Here is an 18,144-nt window from a genome sequence, read left to right on the forward strand (position 1 = left end):
GTTTAAGAGACAGTTAGACAAGTACATGGATAGGACAGGTTTGGAGGGATATGGACCAAGCACAGGCAAGTGGGACTAGTGTAGCTGGGACATTGTTGGCCAGTGTGGGCAAGTTGGGCTGAAGGGCCTGTTTCCACACTGTATCACTCTATGACTCTTAATGCACAGGAGAGGGAATGGGTAGGATAGTGGCTTGAATAGAGGCATTGCAGCAACGACTTTCACTTAGATTCAGCATGTTCGAGTTTCAGGATCAATAGATGATGAATAGGAGTCAGAAGACCCCAAGATGGCGTTCAAGCCGGGCGACTACTTACGTGCCGGTCCCAGAAGTGGATCTGTTATCATTCATTATAACCGCTCCACACTTTTAAATCTTTATTTGAAAAGCAGCATTTCTTACATAAACTATGATTCCCTGTGTCTGGACACTGTGGACAGCTTGATTGTAATCATGTATAGTCTTTTCGCTGACTGGATAGCACGCAAACAAAAAAGCTTTTCATTACCTCGGTAAGCGTGACTATAATATTAAACTAATCTAAACTAAAAAAAGCTTAAGACATTGTCAAACAGAAGGAATTTAAAACTGTGGAGAAAAGATGTAAAAGAGAGAGAAAGTGCGAGAGAGAGAGAGAGAGAGAGAGAGAGAGAAAGGTTCCCATAGTGTGAACAGGAGTGTGGAAATTGAAAGATCATTAAAACATTGGAAATATCTTGGGAAATACCTGGATGTGGAATCTTGCTTTTGCTGGGAAGAGGATCATTTAATAACAATTGCACCAGAAAGGATAATTTAAATAATAATGGTTAAATGCCACCATAGCTTTGTCTTCTGTATAAGGATTATGTGTGAATTGAGTGGATATAGATTCCATGCTCAGCACACCTCTCTGCTTTTGCAAATGCTGGCAAAAGATTTGGCATTTTTTGATTACCATCCCTAGACTTGTACCAGATTTGTATCAGCAGTCCATTGCTGTTTCAGGGAGGATTTGATCATTGATAATTAATACATTTATCCAATGCCAATATCACCCTGTGCAAGGGCAGCACGGTGGCGTAGTGGTGGAGATGCTGCCTCACAGTGCCAGAGACCTGGGTTCAATCTTGTCCTCGGGTGCTGCCTGTGTGGAGTTTGTATGTTCTCCCGGTGACCATGTGGGTTTTCTCCGACTGCACCGGTTTCTTCCCACATTCAAAGATGTGCAAGTTTGTAGGTTAATTGGCTTCTGTAAATCGTTCCTAATGGGAGGGAGTGGATGTGAAAGTGGGATAACAGAACTGGTGTGAACGGTGATCGATGGTCGGTGTGGACTTGGTGGGCTGAAGGGCCTGTTTCCTTGTTGTATCTCTAAACTAAACTGAACATGCTTTGGAAGTCACAATGAGTTTACTGGTTTAGAATATTTGCATTCTTCTTTCTCTGAAAGGTCACGCTTTGTTTTTTCATTGCTTGTGGGTTTTTTTCATTACAGGATGCATTCCGGGCTTTCCATCCAGACCTGACCTTTGTCCGGAAATTTCTGAAACCTCTCCTGCTTGGTGAACTAGCACCGGGAGAGCCCAGCCAGGACCACCAGAAGAAGGTGAAATCTTGCTTAGTTTCTCGACTATGGTTCTTTTGACCTAAATTTAACACACACCATTTTAAAGCAGACATGTGCCATTTTTAATATTTTATTTCGTGTTTAATTTGAATAGCTTAATCACTAAATTAAAATAGCCCAATAATTAAATGTAAATATGTTTTTCAGTATGCTTTGGTGGTGTAGCTAAAAGAGCCGCTGCCTCACAGTGCCAGAGACCCGGGTTTGAATCCTGATTTTGGATGCTTTCTGTGTGGAGTTTGCAGTCATTAATGGGATACCACAGGGATCAGTGCCGGGGCCTCATCTACTTCTATTTGTGACTTGATGGAAGGATTAAGTATACTGTAGCCAAAGATGATACAAAGATAGGTGTGTACCTTCGGGGCAGTGCAGTGGTAGAGTAGCTGCCTTATAGCGCTAGAGTCCCGGGTTTGATCTTGACTATGGGTGCTGTCTGAACAGAGTTTGTACATTCTCCTCGTGACCACGTGGGTTTTCTCCAGGTGCCCTGCTTTGCTCCCACACTCCAACGACATACAGGTTTGTGGGTTAATTGGCTTTGATAAAATTGTAAATTAACCCTCGTGTGTAGGATAGTGTTAGTGTACGGGGTGATCGTTGGTCAGCATGGACTCGGTGGGCTGAAGGGCCTGTTTCTGCACTGAATCTCTAAAGTCTGAAGGTGGGTTGGCAAGTAGTGAAGAAATTGTAAGGAGGTTGCAAAGGGATATGAACAATGTAAGCAAGGGAACTGGAAATTGGCAGATGGTATGTAAAATAGGAAAATGTGAAGTTATCCACTTTGTTATGAAGAATAAAAAAGATAATTATTACTTAAATGGTGGAAGATTGAAAATTGTGGAGGTACAAAGAGATTCAGGTCCTTTATATGAAACACAAGATAGCAGGCAGGCACAGCAAGTCATTAGGAAGGCTAGTGGACTGAGGTGCTTTATTGAAAGTGGCATGGATTATAAATGAAGGAAGGTTTTGAAGCAACTTTACGGGGAATTGTGAGACTGCAGCTGGAGTACTTCTAGAGTTTTTGTCTCTGGGTTTAAGGATGGATAAACTTACATTGGGCAGAGAAGGCTCACTGGGTGAAAGGGTGGACAAATGTAGGAAGGTTGACGAGTTGAGTTCCTTTAGACTTTAGAGATGAAGTGCGGAAACAGGCCCTTCGGCCCACTGAGTCTATGCTGATCAGCGATCACCACATACACTAACACTATCCCAGACACTAGGGCCAATTTTACCGAAGCCAACTAACCTACAAACGTCGTTGGTGTGTGGGAGGAAACAGGAGCACCCGGAGAAAACCCACGTGGTCACAGGGAGAAGGTACAAACTCCGCACAGACAGCATCCGTAGTCAGATTCTAACCCGGGTCCCTGGCGCTGGAAGGCAGCAACTCTACCGCTGCACCACTGTTCCACCCGTAAAATACTTGAATTTAATTGTCCTAGCTGCCGTGTTTGGATTTGAACTCTTGACTCGGGATCAATGGTCTGGAACTCTTGTTGCTAATCATGCAACCTAACCATGATGCTACACTTTCCTTCCTTTATCTAATTATAAGTTAAGAAGAGTGAAAGGTGATTTTATGGAGCCAAATACATTCTGAGGGGGTTGCTGAGAGAGTGTATCTTGGTGGAGGCAGAAGAAGAAGTTGCCCCTTTAATGCAGAGATAAGGAGAAGTTTCTTCTCTCGGAGGGTCATGACTGGAGTTCTGGAGAGTTGTGAAGTTGAAGCCATTTGGCACATTGCAAATAGGGAATAGGGAGTCAAGAGGTATGAGAAAGAGCTGAAAAATAGTGTGTTGACGTAAGACTGGATGAGCCTTGATGTTATTGAAAGGTGAGAATGCTTGAGAGGCTGAATTGCCTTCCCTTATGTCTGTTCCTTCTTTTATTATGATCCTCCTTGGAACAGAGCAAACTGAGGGGAAGAAAGACATAGTGTGCTAGAATAAGTCAATGGTAAACTTCTGATCCCTCTTCAAAGCCTCCACAACCTCATTGTAATGGGGTGACCGGAACTGCACACAATACTCCAAAAGCAGCCTAACCAAACCCGTAAAAAGCTGCATCATGACTTCCTGGCTTTTATACTCAATGTCCTGACTAATGAAGGCAAGCATATCATACGCCTTCTTTAACTCTCTACCTATTTGTGTTGCCACTTTTAGGGAGCTATGGACTTGGATGCCAAGATCCCTCTGTACATCAATGCTGTTACGGATCTTGCCATTAACTTTATACAAACTGATTAATCGATGTTCAAATCTGTGAAGGTTCATTCCATTCACTGTATTTTGGAGCACTGTATGTTAGCTTTTGAGAAAAAGTCAGTAAGCCTAGTTCTCCTGTGTTCCAATGTGTGAGACATTGCTGCTAAGCATCCTATAATAGTTTAATAAAGCAGCATATAAATATCAATTGATGCTACACTTCCAGGGATGCTTTCTCCTTAATCGTTCCACCAATTACTTTAAATCTATTCCCCTTGGTTTCTGATCCCTCAGCAAAAGTAGACGGGTCTTTCTACAGCTTCTACTGAAAGAGTCTTTTTAACGAGAACAGGCCAAAAAGAAATTCAAGTCGCCATTGTATTGTGATCCACATTCTGTGTGAGAGTGGATAGATGCCAACTCCTCCATCATTGCCGTCATTAATAATTAGGAGATCTTTTGTGCACGTTCAATGTCATAAATGTCAGGGCGAGGATCACATCTTCTCCTGGCTCCCCATGCATGACGACCACACAGACAGGGATCAGTTCCAAAGAAAAGGCCCACCCTCTCTATTCATGCCAGATCAGCTACTGTAGAGTTAAATCCCCGTGATGCAGCCTCATCACATATTAATGGGTCAGACTCGGTGCATGTTAGATGCAGTGAAAAGTGCCCTTAATCAAGACAGAAATCGAGCCGCGCAGATTCTCCGCTGGCAATAGATGGGAGATGCACTTGTATACAAATGCAAGGCATGGAGGGATATGGGTTATGGGCAAGCAGATAAGAGTTAGTCTTGGCATCATGTTTGGCTAAGACATCATGTTTGGCTAAGACATCGTGGGCTGAAGGGCCTGTTCCTGTGCTGTACTGTTCTATGTGTAGGAAGGAACTGCAGATGCTGGTTTACATCAAAGATAGACACAAAATGCTGGAGTAACTCAGCGGGTCTGAAGGGCTTCGACCTGAAACAGCACCTATTCTGTTTCTCCAGAGATGCTGCCTGACTTGCTGAGTTACTCCAGCTTTTTGTGTCCATCTATGCTTTTCTGTGTTTTGTGATTGACCCATCCATGAAAAGCGCACCAAAATCTGAGCAGGCAAGGATATATTTTGGGATGGGGTAATGAGGGATGTTGGTGTATGATGATAAGCGTGAGTTTCCACTTGGGTGTAAATCCAGTGTGCAGTGTTGAGGTAGGGGCATGCATTAGACTGGCCTGGCCATATACCAGTGGTGCACAATGTAAGACTAAATCTATAATCTTAGTTAAGCAAATTAAACATATCTATCAGTAGGCACAAGGAACTTCAGGTGCTGGTTTACAAATAAGACAAAAAGTGCTGGAGTAACTCAACGGGTCAGGCAGCATCTCTGGAGAACATGGAGAGAATATATCTATCAGTAAGTAGAAACAAGGAACTGCAGGTGCTGGTTTACACAAAAAAAGACAAAGTTGCTGGAGTAACTCCATGTGCCAGGCAGCGTCTCGGGAAAACATAGATAGGTGACGTTTCGGATCAGGATGCTTTGGAATGGTCCAGACCTGAAACGTCGCCTATCCATGTTTTTCAGGGATGCTGCCTGACCCCACTCCAGCACTTTGTTTCTTTTTTTAATATCCATCTGCAATGCTTCCTTTAAAAAATCAGCACAAGCCCACTGATCTGCTCTCAGGTCCCAGCCTAATCAAGGACCAGTCGCAGCCCCAGTTACTCCCTCTTCACCCCTCTCCCATCACGCAAGGGGTAAAGAAGTGTGAAAACGCACACCTCTAGATTCAGGGACAGCTTCTTCCCAGCTGTTATCAGGCAACTAAACCATTCCATCATGAACTAGAGAGTGGTCCTGACCTACCATTTACCTCATTGGAGACCCCTTACTGACCTGGTACTGGCAGCAAGTGTTTGGAAAGTGTTTAGTTTAGTTTAGTTTGGTTTAGTTTAGTTTGGTTTAGTTTAGAGATACAGCATTGGAACAGGCCTTTGGTCCACTGAGTCCACGCTGATCATCGATCAACCGTTCACACTAGCTCTATGTTATCCCATTCACTCCCCACACATTTAGGACAATTTACAGAGGCCAATTAACCTACAAACCTAGCTCATCTATGGGATGTGGGAGCAAACCAGAGCACCTAGAGGAAACCCAGGTGGTCAGAGGGAAAACGTTCAAACTCTGCATAGTCAGTATCCGAGGTCAGGATTGAACCCAGGTCCCTGGTGCTGTGAGGCAGCGGCACTACCAGCTGCACCACTGTGCTGCCTCAGATTATTGGATTATTTTATTGTCATTGCATAATACGGAGACCTAACACTTTTTATTTTGCTGTTGATTTGAAATGTTATGTTTAGATACTTTGCCTAAAATGTAGGACTTCTTTTTGTTAGCTGCACAGTCAACCTTGGAGGTGGGTCCAAAAGATAATGTAGATGAGTCCACAGCAGTAAGGTGGCAGAGCGCAAATCTATGTCAATACTTAGGGAAATTAAACATATCTATTCACCATTACTTTCTTTAAAATAAATAGTAGCATCCGGGAGACAGTTTAGCCTAAGCACACAGGATCTTTCTCATGGCGTATTTTTAATTTGAACTAATATATTAGTCAAGCAAATCAATGTAGAATTAAGAGGGGAAAACTATAATTATTGTGACATACTTGGCATAGAAGTGGTAAACCTGGCATGGCACAGTGGTAGAGTTGCTGTCTTAGAGCGCCAGAGACCCGGGTTTGATCCTGACTATGGGTGCTCTCTGTACGGAGTTTGTACATTGTCCCCGTGACTGCATGTGTTTTTTCCGGGTGCTCTGGTTTCCTTTCACATTCCAAAGACGTGCAGGTTTGTAGGTTAATTGGCATCGGTAAAATTGTCCCTTGTGTGTAGGATAGAGTTAGTGTACGGGTGATCACTGGTCGGTCGGCCGAAGGTCCTGTTTCCACGCTGTATCTCCAAACTAAACTAAAGGAGTAGATAGACACCTGTTCCTGAACCTGTTCCTGTTCTCCTGAGATGCTACCTGACCCGCTGAGTTGCTCCAACATTTTGTGTCTATCTTCGGTGTAAACCAGCATCTGCAGTTCCTTCCTAAACTAAAGGAGTGCTTGATGCTGATATCTTTAAACCACCACCGCTTTGAACAGGACTCTTTAAACCACATCATTGTGCCTGATGGCTTGCGGGAATTGAAAGGAAGATGTCTAGGTGACCCTGTTCCCTGAAGCAACCCCAGCACTAATTGTCCAGCGAGCAGAAAGGTGGAAATGCACAAAGTTTCTGTGGTGGGTTACAAGTTTCTTTATCTGCACACATTAGTCATAGATCAGTGCTCGGGTCAGTCAGAATGGAGAAGAACGTCATTAAATAATTTATTAAAAGATTCAGTTTACATCGCTAATGCAGAGTTGAAAGCAATGGATTTCAACAACACATATACTCTCAGTAATCCAATTACCTCCTTGCACATTGATATAAAGCTCTACCTTACAGATGGCCTCTGTGTGCCTGCAATGTTTGCAACTCCCTGTAATTTGATCTAGGTTTGTTTGAACAGCACATCCCTTTGCAGAGAAGAAAATAACGTTTTATTAACATTTTTGTTATTTTTTTAATGCCCACTGATTTAAGCTTCAATAATGTTTTTTTTATGTAAGAAGGAACTGCAGATGCTGGATTAAACTGAAGATAGACACAAAATGCTGGAGTAACTCAGCGGGACAGGCAGCAGGTCTGGAGAGAAGGAATGGGTGACGTTTTGGGTTGAGCCTATCAGTCTGAAGAAGGGTCTCGACTGCTGCCTGTCCCGCTGAGTTACTCCAGCATTTTGTGTCTGATAATGTTTTTTAGTTCCTCAGCTTTTCTTTAATGTGTCAAGTAAATAGCCGTCATATGTGAGCAGTGTACTATCAAGCTATTTTATGCAAGTCAATGCCTTTGATGAATAACCTCAACATCGACGTGCCTTCCAAAAGATGTCTCATTATGTGTACTGGGAACCCCCAACTTTTCTCTCATCTGGTTGCTTTGTCCAGATTCCCACTAAGTTCCTGTCAGGTATCAGCTAACTAAATGGAGTTCAGGTGTAGAAACAAAGAAATACAGATGCTGGTTTATACACAAAATGAAACAAGTGCTGGAGTAAGGTGGTCAGGCAGCATCTCAGGAGAACATAGATAGACATTTTGGGTTGAGACCCTTCTTCAGACTAATTGTTGGGTGGGGCACAAGAAAGCTGGAAAAGAGGAGAGGCAGGGCAAAGTGCGGCAGGTAAAAGATCAGCACAGGTGGCATGGATGGGGGAGGGGTGATAGGCAGATGGTTGGAACAAAGGCCAGAGATAAGAAAGCAATTTGCAGAAGCCAATTAGCCTACAAGCCCGCACATCTTTGGGATGTGGGAGGAAACTGGAGCACCCGGAGGAAACCCACACAATCACAGGGAGAATGTAAAAACTCCACACAAACGGTACCTGTAGCCAGGATTGAACCCAGGACTCTGGTGCTGTGAGGCAGCAACTCTACCACTGTGCTGCCGCTAGCATTAAGGACTTTTCCCTTGACACTTTATGGGAGATTTCACTTCATACCTTGGGGAAGCTGATTAATTCACAGCAGATTTGAAATAATGTAAAAATGAATTATTAAAAATATATTCAAAGCAGTTTACTGAAGTTTCCATGAACTCTTCTTTGCAGCTAGAGTTGATTGAAGATTTTCGGGCATTGCGGAAAACAGCAGAAGACATGAAACTATTTAAGACAGATCTGGTCTTTTTCTCCCTCTACCTTGGCCAACTTTTTCTCCTGGAATTCTTAGCCTGGTTTACGTTGTCATATTTTGGGTCTGGTTGGATTCCAACGCTCATTACTGCCTTAATCCTGGCAACCTCACAGGTATGGGGCCGTCATGGCCATGCAACAGATCAATGAAGCATGGAGCTGGGGATAGTGGTGGAATATGTCAGTGGAGAATCAATGAACTGCAGATGCTGGAATCCCGAGCCAAACACAAAGTGTCGGAGGAACTAAGCTGGTCAGGCAGCATCTTTGTAGGGAATGGGCAGATGTAATTTAAGCTCTGAAGAAGGATCCCGAGCTGCAACGTCACTTGTTCATTCCCTCCATGGACGCTGCCAGACCTGCTGAGTTTAGTTTAAAGATACAGAGTGGAAGTAGGCACTTCGGCCCACTGTGTTCACACCGACCATCGATTACCTGTTCATACCAGTTCTATGTTATCCCACTTTCAAATCCACTCCTTGTACACCATGGGCAATTTACAGAGGCCAATTAACTTACAAACCCACAGGTATTTGGGATGTGGGAGGAAAGAGGAAACCCAATCAGTCATAGGGAGAATTTGCAAATTCCACACAGACAGTACCTGGGGTCGGAATCGAACCCAGGTCTCTGGCGCTGTGAGATAATGCGTCTTTGAGTTTCCAGAAAAGCGCTATACAAATGAAATGTATTATTATTATTATTATTAAAGCAGCTTGAAGACATTAAAATATATATGAACTATCTTCAGCTTGAGGCAATGGAAGTGTTCAGAATTATCAATGATTTTGTGCAAAAAGAACAACTATTGTCACTGGTCAGTAATGAAAAGACACCAACATAAGACGATTGTAAAAGAAGTGAGGGAGATGAGGAGAATATTCGAAACATTTTGTGCAAAGGAATTGCTTAGGAGAAACTGAGATGGAATAGGAACAGTTATCATATCATCATATCATATATATACAGCCGGAAACAGGCCTTTTCGGCCCACCAAGTCCGTGCCGCCCAGCGCTCCCCGCACATTAACACTATCCTACACACACTAGGGACAATTTTTACATTTACCCAGCCAATTAACCTACATACCGTTAAGGGTTTTTAAAAAAAAGAAGTGGATAAAGGAACTTGAAAAAGGAACCAAAAAAACCCAACTAAGGTTTAAATACATGGAACTGCAGATGCTGGTTTGCAAAAAGACATAAAGTGGTGGATTAACTCATCGGGTCAGGCAGCATCTCTGGAGAACATGGATAGGCAATGTTTAGGATCGGGACCCTTCTTCAGACTCAAAAGATTGTGCTGAGAAATGCCAGTGAATACCTCTCTTTTGGCAGACCCATTGTTTCTGCTTGTCCATGTCCCACCAAATTGATTTCCACATCCCTGGACTACATCCTATCTCCCCTGGTCCAATCCTACCCTACCTATGTCCAAGACACCTCACACGCTCTTCGTCTCTTCAACGACTTCTGTTTTCCAGGCCCCCACTCCCTCATCTTTACCATGGATGTCCAGTCACCCTACATCCCCCACCAGGAAGGTCTTAAAGCCAGCCCCCCGTTTCCTCCTCGACCGCAGAACCAGCCAATTTCCATCCACTCCACCTAGCAGAGCTGGTCCTTACCCTCAACAACTTCTCCTTCGACTCCTCCCACTTCCTCCAAATCCAAGGCGTATGGGCACTCACATGGGCCCCAGCTATGTCTGCCTCTTTGTCGGGTATGTCGAACAATCACTGTTCCAGGCATCCAATGGCCCTATCCCCGAACTCTACCTCCGCTACATTGATGACTGCATTGGTGCTACGTCCTGCACCCATGCAGAACTCACTGACTTCATCAACTTCACCACTAATTTCCATCCTGCACTCAAATTCATTTGGACCATCTCCGACATCTCCCTACCGTTTCTGGATCTCACCGACACCATCACAGGAGACAGACCATTGACCGACATCTACTACAAACCTACTGATTCCCATAGCAATCTAGACTACACTTCTTCCCACTGTGCTTACTGTAAAGACTGTCCCCTACTCCCAATTCCTCCATCTATGCCACATCTGCGCCCATGGTGAGGTTTTCCATACCAGGTCATCAGAGATGTCCTCATTCTTTAGGAAATGGGGGTTCCCCTCGTCCATAGATGAGGCTCTCATGAGGGTCTCTTCGATATCCTGCAGCTCCGCTCTTGCTCCCCTCCCTCCATTCGTAACAAGGACAGAGTCCCCCTTGTCCTCACCTGCCACCCCATCAGCCGTCGCTTATAGCATATAATCCTCCAACGGGATCTCACTACTGGCCACATCTTCCCATCTCCACCCCTTTCTGCTTTCCGCAGTGACCGTTCCTTCCGCAACTCCCTGATCAACCCGTCCCTTCCCACCCAAACCACCCCCTCCCCAGGTACTTTCCCCTGCAACCGCAAGAGATGCAACGCCTGTCCCTTTACCTCCCCCATCGACTCCATCCAAGGACCCAAACAGACTTTCCAGGTGAGGCAGAGGTTCACCTGCACCTCCTCCAACCTCATCTACTGTATCCGCTGTTCCAGATGTCAACTTCTCTACATTGGCGAGACCAAGCGCAGGCTCGGCGATCGTTTCGCTGAACACCTCAGCTCAGTTCGCCTTAACTTACCTGATCTCCTGGTTGTTAAGCACTTTAACTCCCATTTCCAGTCTGACCTTTCTGTCCTGGGCCTCCTCCATTGTCATAGTGAGGCCCAGCGCAAATTGGAGGAACAACACCTCATATTTCGCTTGGGTAGCTTTCACCCCAGCAGTATGAATATTGACTTCTCTAACTTCAGATAGCACTTGCTTTCCCTCTCTCTCCATCCCCTCCCCCTTCCCAGTTCTCCCACTAGTCTTACTGTCTCCGATTACATTCTATCTCTGTCCCGCCCACTCCCCTGACATCAGTCTGAAGAAGGGTCGCCACGTCACCCATTCCTTCTCTCCAGAGACGCTGCCTGTCCCACTGAGTTACTTCAGCATTTTGTGTCTACCTCTCTTTTGAAACTTGCGCAGAATTTTAGAGCTGATTTCCCACCTGTATTAAAATCATAAGATCATGTGATAGGAGCAGAATTAGGCCATTCAGCCCATCAAGTCATGAAAGACTATTCAATCATATCTGATCTATCTCACCCTGCTAACCCCATTCTCCTGCCTTCTCCTCATAACCTCTGACACCCGTACTAATCAAGAACAGGTTTATATTTTATTAGTGCCTCCACGTATTCCATCGACAGTCACTCAGATTCCAGGCATCTCTGAGATAATTTATTATCGTAATTCTTCATTCATTATGGGAGGCACAGTGGCACAGCTGGCAGAGCCACTGCCTCACGGTGCCAGAGTCATGGGTTTGGTCCGACCTCAGGCACTGTCTGTTTGGAGTTTGCATGTTCTCCATGTGACCGCACGGGTTTCCTCTGGGTTCTCTGGTTTCCTCCCACATCCCAAAAGCATGCGGGTTTGTAGGTTAATTGGCTTCTATGAATTGCCCCTAGTGGGTACGGAATGTTGGATAACATGGAACTAGTGTGAACAGGTCAGTATGGACAGTGGGCCGAAGGGCCTGCTTCCATGCTTATCTCTAAACTAATCATTCTGAAATGGCTATCCAGCAGTTACGCTAGTAGATTTAATTCAACAGTCAGCATCTCTGTAAATTGCCCCTTGTGTGGAGGGAGTGGATGCGAAAGTGGGATAGCCTGCAACTAGTGTGAACGGGTGATCAATGCTCGGCATAGACTTGGTGGGCCGAATGGCCTGCTCCATGCTTTATCTGTAAACAAAAGGAAACCATTTGTTAATTTGTAATAGTGAAATGCAGAAAAGAGCATTGCATGGTCAAATTTCTTGACTATTATTTTATTACTTGCGATAAACAGTAAACGGAGTGAAATGTTTCCCAGTGCAATTTTGCCAGAAGTGATGATCTTTCTCTGTCGATTCCAGGCTCAGTCAGGCTGGCTTCAACATGACTTCGGACATTTGTCAGTTTTCCGGAAAACAAAATGGAATCACCTGTTGCACAAGTTCCTCATAGGTCACATGAAGGTAATCATTATGGAGGCACAAGGAACTGCAGAGACTGGAATCTTGAGCAAAGCAAAGTGCTGGAGGAACTCAGTGGGTCAGGCAGCAGCTGTGGAGGGAAATGGACAAGCGACGTTTTGGGTCAGGGCCCTCCTTCAGACTGGCGCAGCAGTTAAATAGTGCAGAGGTGGGCACAACAGTAAAAATGTTGTTGAGTGCAGATATACCAGAAGATCCTACGGAAAATATTGAATAGGATAGGGGCATATTATACAAGGATATGGAAAGACTGATGAGATCCACAAGCGCAAGGTCAAGTGGTTTATTGTCACATGTCCCAGACAGAACAATGAAATTCTTACTTGCAGCAGCACAAACAGAATCTGTAAACAGAATAGTCTGTAAAAATATAATAAACGAGACAAACAATAATAGTGCAAAAAGACAAAAGCAAAGCCCCCAAGTCTATGTGGTTTAGAGCTTATTTGGAGGTTGTAGTGTTTAATAGCCTAATGGTTGTAGGGAATAAGCTGCTTCTGAACCTGGACATTACAGTTTTCAGGCTCCTATATCTCCTTTCCAATGGCAGGAGTGAAATGAGTGCGTGGCCAGGGTGGTGTGGGTCTCTGATGATGCTGGCTGCCTTTTTAAGGCAGCGACTTCTGTAAATCCCTTTGATGGTGGGGAGGTCAGAACTGAGATTGACTGGCCAGTGTTCACCACTTTATGCAGTCTTCTTCACTCCTGGGTGTTCACGTTGCAGAACCAGGCCGTGATGCAACCAGTCAATATGCTCTCTACTGACCACTGTTCATTCATCTGTTCATTCATTCAGTAGCGGGATGTTAAAACTTGTTTGTGACAAAATGTGAAGCTTATAGACAACGAGTTTGGATTATTGTAAACAGGTGTGGCAACAATCTGAAAGGGAGGGTGAATAGAGATTACCGCGCACCTAGTAAGCCGTATGATATTGTATCTCATCTCTAAGGGAGCTTCTGGAAACTGGTGGAATCATCGACACTTCCAACACCACGCCAAGCCCAACATCTTTAATAAAGACCCTGATGTGAACATGCTGAAGGTGTTCGTACTGGGAAACACACAACCTGTGGAGGTAATTTCTTTTAATTCAGATATTAAAATAAAAATAGAGGCTTATAATGGTGGGCAAGAATACGTTTGAGAAATGACCTTGAGGTCAATAAGTGTAGGAAAATAACTGCAGATGCTGGTTCAAATCGAAGGTAGACACAAAATGCTGGAGTAACTCAGCGGGTCAGGCAGCATCTCTGGAGAGAAGGAGTGGGTGACGTTTCGGGTCGAGACCCTTCTTCAGACTGAAGGAGGGTCTCGACCTGAAACGTCATCCATTCCTTCTCTCCAGAGATACTGCCTGACCCGCTGAGTTACTCCAGCATTTTGTGTCTACCTTTGAGGTCAATAAGGAAACATTGACTCTCTGTTACTGAGTTCCAAATTATGAATTAAAACAAGAAATTCTGTTCTCTTTTGGGGGGAGAGGGAGGGGGGGGGGGGGGGGATTTAAGGAACAGCATGGATAGGAAAGGTTTTACATGGATTATGGGCCAAATACAGGTAAATGGGACTAACTTGGATGTGGCATTTTGGTCTGCATTAATGAGGTGGGCTGAAGGGCCTGATTCCATGCTGGATTACTCTATGAATCTAGACTCACTTGATTTCAACCTCCGAGTATATTCGGGTCATGGCCAAGAGTTGACAGTGGACAGGTTAAAGGGAGTTGCGTTGGGAAATTTGCAATACAGATTATTTCTATCTTCTTGATATTTGAGGCTGGGACCAGAATTGGGATAAAATCCCACAGGTATGCGAGACTGTCATGTTGTCTGACCTCTTCATGCACTTAGTAAACAGAATCATTGGTTTCATTTAAAAAAAACTCCCCTGAGTTACAGAATAGGAGTCATAGAGACATTTACAAAATCATTTCACTCGTAATAGCAATTGCTATCATACATAGCAGGTACGTAGGAGTGAATAATAGATCAAGTTTTCAGATGATTTAGTAGCAGAATAATGAAAACTGCAAAATGCCCTTGGATGTGAGTTTTCTTTCATTTTTAAATTCCTGTAGAAAGGATTTATATCAACCTACCACCTGGATTTTTCACAGATGATCAAAGATTTGAAGATGTAATAAAATATGGTGGGAAAGATTCCTGTTCTTAAAGCTGAAAGCAGGCATTTCACTCTGGTCCCAGTCGTGATATTTTTGTATATTGCTCACCCCATTGCATGTAATTGACAGCAAATATAGTTTAGTTTAGTTTAGTTTAGTTTAGAGATACAGCGTAGAAACGGGCCCTTCGGCCCACCGAATCCATGCCAACCAGCAAAAACAAGAGGAAGAGACATTGGGGGTAGTGTGTTAGTGAAAGGAAAATGATCATTCAGGGAGCACATGGATAATTGCTCCTTCTTCCCACTCTGTCCAACAGTCCATATCTAGTCAAGAGATCCTTCACTGAACCTGAGAATAGATCTACTTGTTGAATCCAATGAACTTTCATTGGTGTGTTACCATTTGAATATATCTATTCTGTGTTTCATGCTTCTGATGGGTAGCAATGTTGGCAGAAAAATCCTTAATAAATATTGTAACCCTATCTCCTATTTGCTCCCTACTTGGAGCCTGCGCCTGCAATATTTAGCTCAATAGAATGATAAGTATATAGGAGAAGGATGTGTGATGGAATCTAATGCACTACTGATCAGGGAGAATGTTAGAGTGGAATTTAATTAAGGTCTGGCATGTTTAGGATAGTGTATTCTATGAACTGTGTACCAATGAACACAAAGTACTGGAGTAACTTAGCAGGGCAGGCAGCATCTCTGGAAAACATGGACAGGTGACATTTTGGGTCGAGAACCCCCTTCAATCACAAGGTACTGGAGCAATTCAGCGGGTCAGGCAGCATTTCTGGAGAACATGGACAAGTGACGTTTCAGGTTGAGACTCTTCTTCAGTCTGAAGAAGTGTCCTGACCTGAAACAGCACCTATCCATGTTCTGTAGAAATGCTGCTTAACCTACTGAGATACTCCAGCATTTTGTGTCCTTTTGTATATTAACCAGCATCTGCAGTTCCTTGATTCTACAACTATGTACTAAAGGCTTGGCTTGGTTTACACCTAAGTCCTCTTTTCTATCGGTAGTTTGGAAAAAAGAAGATCAAGTATTTGCCGTACAACTATCAGCACAAGTACTTCTTCCTCAGTGAGTATGTCTCCTTGAGCATCTGGCAATATTGTAGGTTGTCACGGTTGTTATGTGTGCTGATTATCTGCTGTGCTGTCATTTGTTGTTCTCTCTTACAGTTGGCCCGCCCCTGCTAATTCCGGTGTATTTCTACATTCAGATAATGATGACCATGGTCACCCGCCGCGATTGGGTGGTACGTACATTCGCGTCTCTCCCACACAAGGTTTTGTTTCCCCTCTCCCATTTCCCCACATTTGTCCAAGTTGAACATTATTTTCAAGGTGGAGACAAAATGCTGGTGTAACTCGGTGGGTCAGGCAGCTTCTCTGGAGAAAAAGTTTAGGTGACGTTTTGGGCCAGAACCTAGTTCTAGGAGGAAGGCAGTTCTGATTTGTGTGCAGACTAAGAGATCCAGGCACATGGAGTCGATCCTGGTCAACTTGGCAATACACCCTCCCTCCCTCCTCATCCCCGGCCACTTCCCTCATGAGTGTTTTGGTTAGGGCAACATCGCCTGCCAAAAATGCCTGAGCGACACAACTTGAACAGCCTAAGATGGGAGCTGAAGCTCAGCACTCCCTACATTGATTGTGTTGGATGCACAACAGAGCAATGGTGTTTACACCATTTAAATCAGGAATAATATCACAAAGCCATTAACTTGATCTGGTTTGCATCTTCTCCACTTTGTAGGATCTTGCTTGGGCAACAACGTACTACATCCGCTACTTCAACACCTATGCCTCTTTCTATGGATTCTTTGGTTCTGTCATCTTTGTTCTATTCGTCAGGTACGTACAATTAGGGAGAATTTACTTTTGTTTCAGTCAAACCTACTAGTGTTACGATTATTTGGATTATATATTAAGGTGCTGCCACATTTAAATAGTTGAATTGAATTGAAAGATCCAAATGGAAATAGGCCCTTCGGCCCAAGGGGCTGGCAAAGTGCTGGTGGGTATATGAAACATGTTGCCAGAGGAGGTAGTTGAGGCAGGTACTATAACTCAGACAGGTGCATGAAACAGGAAAGGTTCAGAGAGATATGGGCCAAACACTGGTGCTGTGAGACTGGTGCAGATGGGGCAACTCGCTTAGCATGGGTAAGTTGGGCCGAAGGTCCTGTTTCCATGCTGTGCGACTCCATAACTATAATGTTAGTTGGGCTGTGGTTAGAATTTGAATAAGATTACTAAGTGGAGTAACCAAATTCCATTGAGAAATATTTTATAGCTTTCCAGGTATTTGAAAGCTTGCCAATAGGAACTTGACTTTACAGCTATCAGTTAATGAAGTCTATAAGTTTTACCAACTTTCAATGTCAACTTTACTGAACAATAACAGCCATTTGGACATCTACCCATTGCCGTGAAACTCTACTCAGGTGATCAGTTCAGGAAATGAGACTAAATCAAATGAAATGAATTTGAATAAAAAATGTTAACTGGTTGCACTTCATAATATTCATGGAAGGGCACCCAAATAAATGACACAAAGCCTGTTATTTTTAATAGATTGGTAAAAATATAGTGTTTGAAGTGTGTCATACACCACAGAGACAGGCCCTTCAGCCTAACATGTCCATGCCAACCATGATGCCTCATCTACACCAGTCCCACCTGCCCACATTTGGCCCATACCCCTCTAAACCTTTCCTATTCATGTACCCGTCAAAACGACCTTTAAATGAATGAATGAATGAATAAATTTATTGGCCAAGTATGCAGATACAAGGAATGTGCCTTGGTGCTCCGCTCACAAATGACAACACAAACATACAGTTAACAATTAAGAATAAAGCATAAACACATCAAAACAATAAGGATACACCATTACGGTCTAAACATGTGGGTGAAAATAAACCAGAGCAAAAAAGAGACTACACTTTGGTTATTGAGTAGAACTATCACTTGTGGAAAAAAGCTTTTTTTATGTCTGGCTGTGGCTGCTTTGACAGTTCGGAGTCACCTTCCAGAGAGGTGCTTTGAAGAGTTTGTGGCCAGGGTGAGAGGGGTCAGAGATGATCTTGCCCACGCGCTTCCTGGCCCTTGCAGTGTACAGTTCGTCAATGGGGGGAAGGTTGCAGCCAACAACCTTCTCATTGTGCGAACGATCCGTTGCAGCCTCCAGATGTCGTGCTTGGTGGCTGAGCCAAACCAGACCATGAAAGGTGAGGATGGAATCAATGATAGCAGTATAGAATTGGACCATCATTGCCTGTGGCAGATTGTGTTTCTTCAG

The 18,144-nt window shown here is 43.9% G+C and overlaps 1 protein-coding gene across 1 annotated transcript in view; it reads left to right on the plus strand.

The window, feature by feature from the left end:
* Window positions 1–18,144, plus strand: part of LOC144602302 (acyl-CoA 6-desaturase-like) — a 47,340-nt gene that overhangs the window by 17,954 nt on the left and 11,242 nt on the right. Inside the window, exons 2-8 of the mRNA XM_078415242.1 lie at window positions 1,479–1,589; window positions 8,523–8,720; window positions 12,577–12,678; window positions 13,649–13,774; window positions 15,858–15,918; window positions 16,020–16,096; window positions 16,597–16,694. Coding sequence (XP_078271368.1) covers window positions 1,479–1,589; window positions 8,523–8,720; window positions 12,577–12,678; window positions 13,649–13,774; window positions 15,858–15,918; window positions 16,020–16,096; window positions 16,597–16,694 — 773 coding nt within the window. The remainder of the gene's footprint in view (window positions 1–1,478; window positions 1,590–8,522; window positions 8,721–12,576; window positions 12,679–13,648; window positions 13,775–15,857; window positions 15,919–16,019; window positions 16,097–16,596; window positions 16,695–18,144) is intronic.

Source organism: Rhinoraja longicauda, chromosome 18 (assembly GCF_053455715.1).
Source record: "Rhinoraja longicauda isolate Sanriku21f chromosome 18, sRhiLon1.1, whole genome shotgun sequence".
In the NCBI taxonomy this organism is placed as follows: Eukaryota; Metazoa; Chordata; class Chondrichthyes; order Rajiformes; family Arhynchobatidae; genus Rhinoraja; species Rhinoraja longicauda.